Below are 14,918 nucleotides of genomic sequence, written 5' to 3'. Positions count from 1 at the left end.
AGATCCTTTTTAAGACTCGATGTAAGATAATATTATATTTTTAGCCTTGTAGGGACATCTTTTAATTATTTCGGAATTCGTTACTACTTTCAATAAGCTTTAACTTTGAATGCTTACTTGTTTTCTTATATTCTCCTTCTTAGAACTTAAAACTAATGTATAATCAGCAATATAAAATAGTAAAATAAAACTTTTACATATCTCTGATGTTTGCAATGCATATTGATTTATTCTGTCAACTCAAACTGTTTGCTTCTATACCAAAAACATTGACGTAAGTATAATAGGTACCTAAATTCTCTGTGCCATATACTACACTGCTACTCATAAATGGTTCGAAGGTTAAAGAGAAAAAAGGAATTTACCTGCCGAGTGCCGAGTGACGAAATATTGTACGTATATTAAATTCAGGGATTCTAGGTCACATTCAATATCCAGCCGCTCGCATTGTTACGCGTCCCGGGATTTCACACAAATCAGACGTCTCAGTATTGCCGGACCCGGAAAGTTAATGAAGTGTACCGCGAACACTTTACCCGTGTCAAACTGTCAGGAACACGTCATATTTCACATGTGTATTTTCGTGTTTTAATCGCCACGTCGCCCCCGATAAGGCTACATCTTGACGAGCTATTCTAAAATCTACGCGCGAACCTTTATTATGCTGTCGCTTCTCGTCCGGAATGAAAAAGGTTGAAAGAGGTGTAAACATAATACTAATTCGTGGTTTTGTTACGTGGAAACATTCTGTTGTGATATGGTGTCGAGATGAATTAACATCATAACATTATTCGACCGCCGCACCGCCGCCGCCGGGGCTCCAGTTTCGCAGAAGTGTTCCGCTTAACGCTCTCTGATACCCGTTACGTTTTTTTTCCCTCCTAAAATTATGTTATTCACGAGAATCATGCCGCCGAGGATTTTATTCCCTGTAGTTTTTTTTTTCAATCTCCAGTGACACTTCTACGACGCAAAAGAATTCGATAAATCATAAAGAGCTCATCCCAAATTTCATCCTGCAATGGAATACAATACAGAGCAAGTTCTAATTACAGAAATAAAGCAAAAAGCCAACTGAGAGCAGACGTCTCCATCGGTTAAGGAGCACTTCACAAAAAAGTAGTTTCTAAGGCATATCCACATGTAGATTGTGAAGCGTCCAAAATTTGCAGAGCGTGGTAGTTGGTACACAGACCTTGCACCGCTACCTGCTACTTTGTGACATCTTGATGTAGGGTTGCCACGTGCCCCACTTTTTATATGCATCATCTGTCTGTATCACATAATTTTGTTACAGTGATGAAGTAGGGTGCATCAATACTATCTAGTATTTAAGCTTCTCCTTCTTCATTTTAATTTTTGATTGATTTAGATTTCATTTTTGACACAAAAAGTTGTCTATATTCAGCTATTCTCAAAACATCAAAATATTAAGGCAATTAAAGGTCTAAATATCTGAACCTAATTTAAAAAAATTGAGGTTCTTCTCCTTTTTTGGCACTCAATAAACAATAACTCATTTAAAAAACTTCGACAGAAAAACCTCTATAAGAAAACTAAAAAAGATTTGATAACTTTCAAATGGCTGAACCGATTTTCTTCGATTATAGCAAAGAACACTGTCGATCAAGCTACCTTTCAAACAAAAAAACTAAATTAAAATCGGTTCATTCGTTTAGGAGCTACGATGCCACAGACAGATACACAGATACACACGTCAAGATTATAACACACCTCTTTTTGGGTCGGGGGTTAAAAATATTATGATGTTGGACTTATTTTTATAACAATTAGATACAATACTTAATATAAAAACATGAAAAAGCATAACTTATACGAAACTTATAGCACGCTTATAGGTCATTTAATTAAACGATAGAAAAGAGCCTTATCTCTTTTTACTAATGCCTACATTCCTTCGGATTAAAATCAAAATCGATCGAAAATGAAACTTACTTACCTTTTTATTTAATTACAAAGTCTCTTAGTGAAGAAGAAGTAATTAGCATAAGAAGCTAGTGACATCCCTAAGAGCTTCATCTGCCACTTGAACGATCGAAAGGTACGACGGCGCGCCGGTATCAGGAAGGAATGTATAATGGGTGACTTGAACAGTTCCTGTCCCATTCCCACACAACCGGCTTCGCTTAAGCTAAATTTGTGCGCCGTCTCACTCATACACACTAACATTTTCAATACTTACCTGCGTGAAATGATATACATCTGTTCGATAGCGAAGTCTCCCTCACACCCGCGCGCGGAAATGGATTGTTGATATTGCTCTCTCAGTCTAGTTTCATGAACAGGGGGTAGACAGTGTACGCACGCATTAGTGTTGGTGTCCATTTATTTAGTGAACTTGGAAGCTCGCTTGCGTGTTGTGCATAGGGTGTTGGGTTTGGTGGTGTGCGTGAGTTGTAGAGGCGCGACATAGCTTTGCCGTCTCCATCACTTAAAAGTTTTGTACGGAATGAAACCGACGAGCTAGTTCTGCGCCGGCCGGCACGATAGACGGACGTGTGTGCCGTATTAGCGCCAAACTTCTTCGCAACTCTTCGATACTAAAAACTTGTATAAAAAACTTGTCAATAAATTGTAGATTTTAGCGTTTTTACTGTGATTTATTAAGTTATAGTATATAAATAAAGTGACTGTTGTTCTAAAGACACTGTGTGATGTTTATTTTTTTGTGTAACTGCAACGTGTTTAGTTCAATGGACTGAGGAGGTTGGTCGTCACGAAATTCTCGAATGGAGACATAAATCAACCCAAAACTCCAGCATATTGTAGAGCTTTTTATATGCTTACTTAAAGCAAAACATCCATTTGTAAATTTTATGTTTTTAAGTATAATTCTATCTCTATTATTACACTTTAGTTACACAACATAGAACTACCTACATAGTACATTCGAATCGTGTAAAAATATAGAGATCAAGATAACAGAAACATTTAAAATTGCATCTCTACATCAACTCGTCTTTGACGTTAAAAGTTCTGGTGTCAACAGAATCCAAATTCTTAACAGAGATATTATGTCGGGTAGGAAATATATGGTTTTATCTAAAATCAGAATTTTAGAATTCTGAATTAAAACAGAAATGATTTAAAGTCAATTTCATTACTCATCTTAAATTGCCAAAGCAATCATAAAGCCATAGCTACATACTCGTGTGAGTCATTAGAGGAAAACGAATTAAAGTCATAACAAAAAATCAACCGTAAAAATTTCAAAATTGAAACTTTAAAAATCACCGCCTCTAAACCATCACCGACGGGTTGAACAACCTTACAATATAAATAGCCTCGCACAGAAAGTACACAGAAAACACGGGTAAACATGGACTCCCCTACAAATTAGCTACCTTTAGATATCATACTCATGATATTAATTTGGGATGATAGAAAGTTATATATCCTTGACTTGCCTACATTCATGAACTTAATGTAGGAATAATAATAGATATTATGAGAACTGGATTTCTGTGTGGATATAGGATTCCTGTGTGAAATGAGTATTACGTATGTATGGCAACACAACTGCTTACCTAATTCTCCATTGATGTGATTGTTGATAAAAGTTAATTAGGTTAAGTTAGTTCTAACTTTTACAGATGCAAAAAATTGTCTTTTTTTCAAACATTTAAGAACCTTTCCTTTCACTTTTTCTAATACAATAACTAGCTTTGGGCAATTAACTAATATTCAAATTATTTGTATCTAACTACCTAATGTGAATTTTCTTCTTTAAAAGAAATGAATGCTCCAAAGTTTTACAATGTGAGTCATCTCATCGCAATATTTTTTTTGAATTCAGACAAAAAATTGTACCAATGATGATAACCAAAAATTTACTAAGTAGGTGGGTAAGGCCGTAAAATTGGCCTCATGTGACATAAAAGTAACTTAAAAGTGTGTGGCTGGATAACTTAAAAGTAACATAAAAGTTTTGTAAAGGGACGTCTCCAATATAAGAAAAAACTCCTTTTTGCACAATCATTTATTTATAGCTGTTTAGAAAAGAAATAATAGTTACTTATTTTGAATTTACGAAATCACTTACACATTATATTATATACGATAACTAATTTACAGTTCAAAATAAGTTTCATTAAAATCATCTTTTAATAGGTATTCGTTTTTTTTATTATCTTCTTCGTTCAATTCTATAGTTTTCACAATTGACAAAGAAGGAACAGTATCCGTGTCCATTTTCTTCGGGGTAGTGAATCTTAGTGAGGGTTTTTTTATAGTTTTAAGAAAATTAATAGTGTAGTTTGTATCTTCGTCTTTGGTGTGTATTTCGACTACACGTCCTATATAATATTTCCAAGTTTTGCGAATGTAATATCTTACTAATACATATTGATTAATTTTAATCTTCACATCACTTTCATCATAGACTTTGGTATTTTCGTTTTTGTTAGCTTCTACAATACTAATTACTCCTGAGTTCTGTCTTCCTTCTTCTTTGATTTCGTTTGTTTTTATAGAATCTTTTATGTCATATCTTGCTTTTCCTTCAAAGTCTTCTTCAATATTTTTGGTTTGGTCTCCTTTATTCAAACTACTGAAGTATGTTTTTCTGTTTTCTTCGAAGTCTTTAGTCTTTTGGTTTTCAGTCTTAGTCTTGATTCCTGAACTACTAGCCACCGGGTTTTTATATGGATCAATATTTTCTGTGCTTATGGGAACATCTAATGATTTTTTCAATGAACAAAGGTCAAAATTTGAGTCCACTTTTTTAAATTGTAGTCCACCACATCGTTTCAAATCAAAATATCTTTTATTCCATGGTGAATTTCGAATATCAGATAAAATCGTTACGCCTTTTTGAGATGCTGTTTTTTTTTCAATTTGTACTTCTTTAATTTTTTCATCTATATTTTCTACCAATCGTCTTACTTCTAATCCTTCATTTTCAAAATCAGTTTTACCTGAACCCTTTTCTGCTCTTTTTTCTTGTCTTTCTCTCAAAATATTTTCACCTGATTCTAAATATTCTTCTTGATTATTTTCGTCTAATTCTAAATATTCTTCTTGATAAGTTTCAGAAAAATGTGTAGCATCACTGTCATCTAAATATTCTATTTCAGTACAATCAGACTCAGTGGTGCTTGCCGTGCTTTCCCTTCTCTTTTTTGTACCAACTTTACTTCTCTTTATTGTATTTAATTTGCGTTTTACAGTGTTTCTTGGTTGTGCGTCTTTGTTGATTTCAAATCTGTGTGTTTTTGTAGAATAACAATCACATTTGCCACTCATATTTTTGCAAAAACAACTTAAGTTTCTAAAATTCACAGCATTCTTATCTTTAAATATTACTTGATGAATTTTTAATGTATTAGGCAGAGGTTTTAGATTTTCTATTAGTTCTTCTTGAAGTACTTTTATATCCTCTGGTGGAATATAAAACATTTTTATAAGTCCCTTTTCAGAAAGGACTTCATATGCGGTTTTCGCATCGGGAATATCTTCGCCATGTGCCACTTTTGAGTCTAAAGTACGCTTGACTGCACCACCAATACCGTCCGCGGCACCTTTTCCATGTGCCGCCTCAAAAAAGGACCATGTGGCATGCTCAAAGCCGTACGTTTCAATTTGGCTAAACAAGTAAAAATTTTTTTTATTTCTGTACTGTGATGTTGGTCCGTCGGAGAAAAAATGTAGTGTGTCGACTTGAGGGTATGTGATTTTCAAATATTGTAATATGGGTGTCAAATGAGCCCATATGGCTTCAGGGCTGTGTACGTTTGCGGGGGATATTGAGCAAAATGATGTAGGTCTATCATGATCCTTGATGTAAAGAACACCAGTGTGCAGAGTTATTTGCACTTTAGAAGCTCCGAAGTGTAGGGCTTGTATTTCTGTATGCAACTTGCAAGTATAATTTTCGGAAAAATCTATGTGAATGACTGTTTCATTGTCTTTTAAGTTGGCTATGCAAAATTTGTAACTTTTATATTGATGTGATATATTGTACGAATGAATAAGAAAATTCTTCATATCAGAGTGGAATGCATTAATCAAGTCTTGTATAGTTCCTTCTCTAACCGTTTTTACCATTTTCTTTGTTGTCTTTTTGTGTCCCTCTTCACAGTACTCGTGCTTTTTTAACATCCATACTGGCCATACAATTTCTTCATTCAGGTTGATCTGATCTTCAGTAATAATGACTTTGTCTTTACAAGATTCACACAAGCCATACATACAAGTATTTGATGTTATATCACAAACAAATTTTGATGTTATTTCACTGAGGTCATCGCTTTCGAGGATCGTTAACTGTTTTAATTTTTTTACCATGAACGCCATATTAGAGTGTTTTACACAAGCACATGTATCACGGTCTGAGATTTTAGGTTTGAGTACGTAGAACGGTCTATATTTCTTGAATGTGCTCAATGAAGCCTTTCCACCTTCCGCAACATATTTTTGATGTAATTTTTTTATAAGTTCCAATAGATATCTTATCTGTCTCTTTATTTTATTTTTTGTTCTATATTCTTTTTTGCCAGCAGTTGCACGACTATTATCGTCTCGATCGTAAAAGTTTTTGATTTCATTGAATAGTTTCTGTTTGCGTATTTTCCTGTCTCTGTTTGTTCGAATGTTACTTTTGAGCCCTAGGGTATTTTTGAGTTTTGTTTTTAATTTGTATTTTTTCACTACATCGTTAGTTACAATTTTTTTAATAGTATTCTTTTGTGTACCATCAGATTCTTTATACTCGTTCCTTAGTGATTTTACCAAAACATTATGTTCTAAAATCTTCTTTTTCACTATTTCTTTTTGTTGTGTGTTAATTTTCGGTAAATTTTCCTTTATAAAGCTCTCTGTTTGTTTCATAGGTGTAACACTGTCGCTGTCCGTTTCTTGATTTTCTTGATTGGTTTCGGTCTTCTTAAATTCCAGGAATGCTAGATTTAGTTCATCTAGTTTTTTGGACTGCCGATAAAATTTTTTTCTTAGTGCATTGAATCTATTGCGCAATATTTTATTTTCTTTTTGTAACTCTTTATTTTTCCTACGTAATTTATATTCTATATCTTTTTGCGTTTTTGCTGGCTTACTAATATCAACCTTTGCTTGATCAGCTTGTTTTTGTCTTTTCCTTTCTTCCTGCCATTTCTTTCTTCGTTCTATTTTTTCTTCTTCTGTATATTGACTTACTTTCTTTTTATAGTACCGCAAAGCGCACTTAGCAGTCTTCTTTTTCATTTCGTCATATTTGATAGGGTTCTCTCTTTTCAGCTTTTCCCGGTATTTTCTTTGTCTTTCCGCAGGTGTAAGTGGCATCTGTAGGTACAGGAAAAAATACAAAAATTTCAGTTAGGTAGTATACTATGGCTGCATAGCCTCATGGAGGCTCATTCGATTCCACTTAAATATATATATAAATGAAAATGAATCGCCTAAATGTTCGCAAAAATGTGTGCATAACTCTAGAACGACTGCACCAAATTAGATGATTCTTTTTTTGGTATGTTTGTAATCAGAACTAGGTTTGTAACGGGATCAAAAAGAAAAACAGGATCAAAAGGATCAATGGGATCAAAAGGATCAACGGGATAAAATTTTAATATGTACTCGGACAAAGTCGGGCGGGCCGCTAGTAGTATTCATAATTATTAAAGATTTTTTAAATTAACTTCATTCAATGCACGTAACTTTTTATTTACCTAATTGATAATTAAAAGTTTAATTATTTTTTAAAGTTTCTATATGAATAAGGCCTTACATCACTTTTATGTTACGTTACTTAAAAATGTGACATAAATGTCACATAAAAGCTAACCTCTCGTCAAAACATTTTCACTTTAACGGTTAAACGACAAGATTATAAGCACGTACACAGCCTCTAGCTATTCCTCAAACATTAGATTCATCAAAATAATAAGTCTCCTATAGTAAATGAATACAGTTTTACCTTTATTCAGATGGAATCAATTTATAACTAACAAAAATGACTCAATTCCACTCGAAAACAAAAGCTCACTGCTACAAACATGGCCGACGAGTGAAAAAACGTAGCATAGACAAGTAGACTATGGTGTTGCCATATTAAACAAATGAATTCTGCTGCTCAAATGCTAAGTTTTAGTAAAAAATATCGTAACATAAAATACGTGACTTAAAAGTATCAGTATCCGTGGACACGATGTTAATGTACCAGAATTTTATGATTTGATTATTATCTAATCCTGCCTGATACTGTAATTTTGTAGAATAGGTATTAATTTATTCATAAGAACTTTAAAATGGTCAAATACAAATACAGCAAAAATTCAAAATTGATACATATGGCCCCAGGGCGAGTGTGGGACATTTTATTTTGTATTGAAAATATTGTGATCACATATTATTTTTATGAAAAATAATTAATTATAATATGTTTTGAGAATGTTTGTATAAATAACCTATTAGAAAAACTATTATACAAAGCTAAGAAAAAAGAATTTTATAGGTAATATATAAGATTTTATTTTATTACTTACCGGACGCTGGAGCTAATATAAAATAATCCATTTTTATCGGCCTTACCCAGGTAAGCAATAAATGAATCAGTAAAACTCGACTGCCCGTGATAATGGTTATCGATTTCATACCTACTAATCATTTAGAGATTGAGACTTTCAAACCAAATTATGTGGCTGAAATAATCTTTCTAATCATTTTTTAAAATTCGCAGACAAAGAAACGGTCTCGGATTTCCTACCTCCTACCTCTAAGTAAGTGTTGATGTAGTGGTGGCTTTCGTCTTCCGGCTTGAATTCTTTAAATAGGTAGCTATTTAGGCTTGGATGACTAGACATGCAAATCGAAACAGCACCTTGGCTTATAATTATAAAAATTAAAAGATCGCCATTACACACCTTGACATAATATATTTTTGTATAGTTAATAGATTATCGATGAAAGAGCATAATATACTCGAAAATATTCGTACATCAAATACGTCTTGTAGACAAGTGTATTTTTGGCAAGCTAAAAGAAAATTTTAAAGTGCTTCCCGCGCTTGAATACCACGCAAATATCTGCCAGTATCTTAATCCATCCCAAAAGGATATTCTTGCAATTTTTTGGAGGCATTTATACCTACCAACTAAATTCCTTATAAGAGCAGGTAAAAATATAAGCATACCACATCTCCAAATTATTGCCGGAACGTGCGTAGAAAATTTCATCCAGTAATAGCTTCGCAAACTTTGGCCGAGCTTCCCAAACTCTTCATGTAAGCATCCTTCCAAAATATTCATGACTATCTCCAAGTTTACTACAATATCTATAGAAGTTAAAGTTCTGTAAAACAATAGGCACTGGATTTTTTTATCTATTCAGTGACAATAAGTACTTATTGGCTATCTAATTTTACGATATAATTTGAAATGAAGAATGTGCAAGAACATTTTTGAAAAAAATGAAGCGCAGTTAAGGCTAAAAGTGTAAATAATAACAAAGATATGGAAATATTAAATGAAAATTAACACTTAAATGATAATAGCTATAAAAACATTATTATCATTAAAACAATAATAATAAAGGCTGTATTTACGAGAACAATTGTGTAAAAATGTCTAAAAACCATAAACAGAAATAACTCCTCAAGCTACTAACGCGTGATTCCCAAACTGCCAAGACATGTCCCCCCATACGAAATTATCCATTGCCACGCTGTATCCTTGTCCGAAACAATTGATATCTATATTTGTATCAATAATGCCGAGCAGACGTGTACCTATTCTGTACGTGGGTTGAATCCAGTGGAGTTAAAGACATCGTGGACGATTGTAACTATGGATAATGTTTTTTGTAGAAGAATTTGATTATCCCTTGCGGGATGCGTCTGTAATGTTTTGTTATATAAATGAAACAATTTTTCTTTGTACCAGAAAAAAGAAAAAGAAAGAAAAAATGGACAGGGAAGCACCTATCTCTATAAGAGATCTCTACCAGTGAACCTTGGCAGTGTAAGAGGTTGTAAAGGGAGTAGAATTTTATTAGGGAAGATCTAACTTTCATCTTTTTATCAGCTTAAAATATCTATTGATCAAAATATTGCAAATTTAAATGAACAAGAAGTAACAGAAAAATATTTTTGATAAGTTTAAGCTAAAAATTTTGCTAAGTTTTGCTAATTTAAAAAAAAATAAGAATAACCAAATTATGGTCCTGTATTGAAAGTTTTGTGACTTTATGAAGTTCATAATAATATTTGTTGTTTTATAACCTCACCTAGTTTTGATACTAGATGTACCTATTGTAGTATTATATTTTTTACTCAGTATTTATTTCAGGGTTCGAAAATTATAATAATCAATTGTTATTATGATTGTAGCCTTTGTCTTAGAACATTTCTCGGCGCTGTGGTGGAAGCACCGCGTTATAAGCATTTAATTGATTTTGTATCCGAAAACTAATTAGAATTGAGGTTTGTGTAACCGAACAGTATTAATAACTTAAGAGCTGGCCCTTCTGCATGCTGATTAATTTTACTTTAATCCATAAATATACCTAAATCTAGATGTTAAATCTAAGCAATGAAATGGAAAAAGGATAAAGCTGAAAAGTATTAAAGTCGAAAAATTATTTCCATAAACCAAAGATCAAAATAGAAAAAAATGACTTTTAAAATACACAGAATAAACAGTGTTATCCTCGTGAATTGCAAAATAATATTATATTAAATTCAATTTTGAATAGCACTGCACAGTATGAGTTACTTAATTATGTATCAAAATGATAAATGATGTGGGCTCAAGACTACGTGTTTTATTTTTCAATTGACAGTAAGTTTCAAGTAAGTAAATAAAATTTTAAATCTCCCCTTTCATCTGGAATTTGGATGGTTTTACTTTTGATTCTGCTTCCATACCATCGATAATTCCTCAGAAACTTTTGACTTACTTTTGATTCTGATTCCATCCGTCGATAATACCTGAGGAATCTTTTTTGCCCTAGCCTGTAACCCGTTTAGTGAAATGACGTTAAGTTTTTCAATACATTTACTGTTACATAATTTGCTTTAACATTGAAATTCTCATAAGTTATATAATGCATTACAAAACTGATTGTCATACAAGGAAAGGTGATAAAGCCTTACTGCCTTCCTCATATTTTTCAAGTTACTGTTAATGCAGTAAATTTATTAACACGATTGTTCGCGATGATTCTCTATAAATTTACTTCGAGAAAATACAAGTTCAAAATAAGTGCATCAAAACAAAAGGACTGTCTGTTTACGCCGAAAAGAACAATAGGCCAGCGTCGAAAACACTCCAGAAACGTAAACATCTATTGTCTGCGGGTTTTTATGACCCACTCGAGGTGTCCAGAAAAGTCGGAGAAAGAGATAGGCTTATACGAAAGCAAAGGACAGACGGAGCCTCGGAATAGTATATAAGCGGACGTTTTCGGCGACGGGACAGAGTGTGTGTATGTGTGTATACTCTTAACAGTGAAAAGTGCTGAAAGGTGAACAGTGGACTCTTAAGTGAAATAGTGAAAGTATTAAATTGTGATTGGAAATATTGTTGTGTGTTGAATAAACGTGATTTACCTTAATAAGTGTTTCACTGTAGTTGTCGCACGTACCTTGACGTACCTACTTACCCGCCAGTTATAAGGTTACTTAGTGCTCAGTGCGTTACAATTGGTCCTTCGAAGAGCCGGATCGGGTTATTGTAGTAGGTAAACCAGGTGAGGATGCCGACAACAAGATCAGAATCACGCTCAAGGATTACGGCGGAAACCATGGCGAGAGATGTGACTGTAAGTATGCCAGTCGAATCTACAGACACGTCCACTACCAGTCAATCTACGCTAAGGACGCCTCCGCCCTGTGTGAACGTCAGAGCAGTGGGATCCCCGGTGCAACAGGTCGGGGACGTAATCAGGGGGAATACAGACCCTGCCCCCACAAAGGGGGGCATTCCGGTATTCACTTCTGGTACTATCGACGTTTCACCGAATGTTGAGCCTTCTGGATCATTCAGGATGAAAGACAAAATTAAGGGATCACGTCAACAAGCGCTGGACATACGAAGGACTTCTTTGAACCCTTATAAGTCTACGTGTGCGGATAACGCGCACCCGTTGCCTAGGAAAAAGAGGTCGGAAATTGAAATAGAGTTAGCGCAGAGGGAATATGAAACCGCCAAAGCTCTTGAAAAGCTGGCTCGAGCGAAATTATTGGCATTGCAGGAACAAGAGGAAACCGAAGATGAAATTTACGAACAAGAACAACATGTCGAAGAATGGGTAATCCAGGCTTCAGAAGAATTTCAAAATAAAAGTCAGCACCAGGCGTCAAGGCAAGATGAAATATCGTCAGTACAATTACTTGTACAGGAAATCAAGAAGTTAAACGAAAAAGATAGAGATATCATAGAGTTGCCTTCATTCAGTGGCGCAAGTGCAGAGTGGCTAAATTTCAAGAAAGCTTATTTTGAATCAGCTGAGAACTTCTCCCACGCAATGAACCGAGCGCGCCTTCGCAAGGCTCTACGAGGAACTGCCAAAGAGGCAGTGGAAAGCTTGATGAATAGCGTTGATGATCCGATGATCGTAATGCGGCACCTTGAAGATAGATTTGGTAGACCTGGATCTTTAGCACTAGCCGAGTTGGAAAAAATGAAACGAATAAATCCAGTGAAAAATGATCCAAGAGATATTTGCAGATTTGCCAGCCAGGTAAAGGCCTCTATTTCTGTTATCAAAACCTTGAAGAAACCACAGTATCTTCACTCACCAGAAACTTCCAATTGCATAAGGGAAAAAATGTCAGTGAACATGTTTGATAGATACGTCGCTTTTTATAGCCGGTATAGAAATACTGAAATAGCTGACTTAGAAATAATCGATTTATTCCTTACCGAAGAAATACAGAATTATGGAGTTTTTGCTCCACCTGAAATTGATGATACCATAACGCCGCAATACGTAAATTCAAGAAAGACAGTTCACGCTATGTTAGAGCCAGAAGAGAGAAAACAAGAATCACCGTCGACGAGTCGAGAAATAGCCATTCGCACAGTTAAGAGATCATGTAACTTATGTGATGAGAATCATGGCCTATTAGAATGCAAGAAATTCAGAGAAGCAAGCGTAGATGATCGATGGGAAATTGCGAAGAAAGCTAATATATGTTTCAAGTGCCTTCGTTACAGACACCAGAGGCTGGACTGCAAGGCTCCACCCTGTAGAAGATGCAGGAGATATCACCATGTAGCTCTTCACTCTGAAAGACCCACACCAACTGCAGTCCAGCAGAAGAACGAGTCGTGCAACAATGTCGACTACGAAGATGAAACATATCACGATGAAGATGATTATTATTGTGATGATGAACCAGAAGAGAAAATTGTATCCATCAATACCACAGTGACTAAAGGAAAGGTGTATCTGAAGATGGTGCCAGTGAACCTATATGGCCCAAAAGGAGAAGTCCGAGTGTTAGCATTGTTAGATGAAGGATCTACAATTACACTGGTAGATTCCTCAATTGCAGAAAAGATTGGAGTTGAAGGAAAGAGAGAACCATTGACAATAGAAACGGTTGGCGGAAAAGAATTGAAGAAGAATAACTCCTTGAAGGTCAAATTGAAAATAAAAGGCGTCAACAGTAGAGAAATAATGACAATGGAAGCCAGGACAATGGACGATTTGAAGTTGTCAGAACAAGAAGTTGATACAGACGTAATAAACAATTGTCCTCATTTAGTAAAAATCAGAAAAGAACTCGTTTACACCGGTGAAAAGCCTAAGCTTCTTATAGGACAGGACAATTGGGGATTGATTGTCACAAGGAAACTATTAAAAGGAAAGGCCACCAAACCAGTGGCATCACTTACAAGACTAGGATGGGTTCTGCATGGATATGATACAAGTGCTAACGCCGTAGTTAACTTCGTTAACCACTGCCGAACTAAGGAAGATGAAATAGAAGAAATCGTCAGAGAACACTTTAAACTGGAGTCTTTGGGAATACAACCTAATTTGCCGAGTAATGACAGTGACCGAAGAGCCTTAGATGTTCTAGAGAGTACCACGAAGAAACTACCAAATGATCAATACGAAACAGGACTCTTATGGAAAAAAGAAGATGAAACTCTACCGAACAATTATCATCAAGCTCTTCGACGACTTATGAATATTGAAAAGAAACTAGACCGAGATGATGCATTAAAAGAATCTTATACAACGCAAATAGAGAAGTTGTTGGAAAAGGGTTACGCAGAAAAGGCCCCAGAAAATACCTGTAGCGGGAGAACCTTTTATCTTCCTCATTTTGCAGTCGTTCATCCAATCAAGAAGAAGCCAAGAATAGTGTTCGATGCAGCGGCAAAATTTCAAGGTAAAAGCCTTAATGATGCGCTACTAGCAGGACCGGATTTACTTCAATCTTTATTTGGAGTTTTGTTACGATTCAGAGAGGGTCCAGTAGCAGTGGTGGCCGATATTCAAGAAATGTTCCTAAGGATAAAGATAAGAGAAGCGGATAGAGACAGCCTTAGGTTCTTATGGCGTGGAGAAGATAGAAAGAAGAAACCTGAAGAATATCGGATGACTTCGGTAATCTTTGGAGCTGCATCATCCCCAGCGACCGCCATATACGTCATGAATAAAAACGCTAAGGAATACGGAAAATCTTTCCCTGAAGCAGTGAAAGCAATTGAAAGGAACCATTATAAGGACGATTACCTGCAAACTTTCAGGACCACTGAAGAAGCAAAGCAAACGGCAGCAAAAGTGAAAGAAATTCATGAAAAGGCAAGTTTTCACTTGAAAGGCTGGGCTAGCAACGATGCGAGAGTAATTGAGGAATTCAGAGAAAAGATACAGAATGATTCTTTAGAACTCACGAAAGAAGAAAAAACTCTTGGTTTAAGATGGTTGGTAAAAGAAGATGCATTGGC

At 35.0% G+C, this 14,918-nt stretch overlaps 2 protein-coding genes across 5 annotated transcripts in view; one reads left to right on the top strand and one right to left on the bottom strand.

Annotated features, from left to right (window-relative positions):
* LOC123873411 (semaphorin-2A) overlaps positions 1–14,918 on the top strand; it is a 427,879-nt gene that overhangs the window by 254,211 nt on the left and 158,750 nt on the right. Inside the window, exon 1 of one of the 4 annotated variants that reach the window (XM_045918253.1) lies at positions 2,447–2,727. The exons of the other annotated variants lie outside the window; for them this stretch is intronic. The gene's annotated coding sequence lies outside the window, so the exon portion shown is untranslated. Of the gene's footprint in view, positions 1–2,446; positions 2,728–14,918 lie in introns of those variants that run through there. 4 annotated transcript variants of the gene reach the window in all.
* On the bottom strand, positions 3,863–8,547 carry LOC123873410. Its single transcript, XM_045918252.1, has 2 exons — positions 7,931–8,547; positions 3,863–7,299 (listed from the first exon to the last, which is right to left on the bottom strand). The coding sequence occupies exon 2, from the start codon at positions 7,297–7,299 to the stop codon at positions 4,090–4,092; it is 3,210 nt and encodes a 1,069-aa protein (XP_045774208.1). The 5' UTR covers positions 7,931–8,547; the 3' UTR covers positions 3,863–4,089.

The sequence above is a fragment of the Maniola jurtina genome, chromosome 16, assembly GCF_905333055.1.
Source record: "Maniola jurtina chromosome 16, ilManJurt1.1, whole genome shotgun sequence".
Taxonomy (NCBI): Eukaryota; Metazoa; Arthropoda; class Insecta; order Lepidoptera; family Nymphalidae; genus Maniola; species Maniola jurtina.
This window is presented reverse-complemented; position numbering and strand designations above follow the sequence as displayed.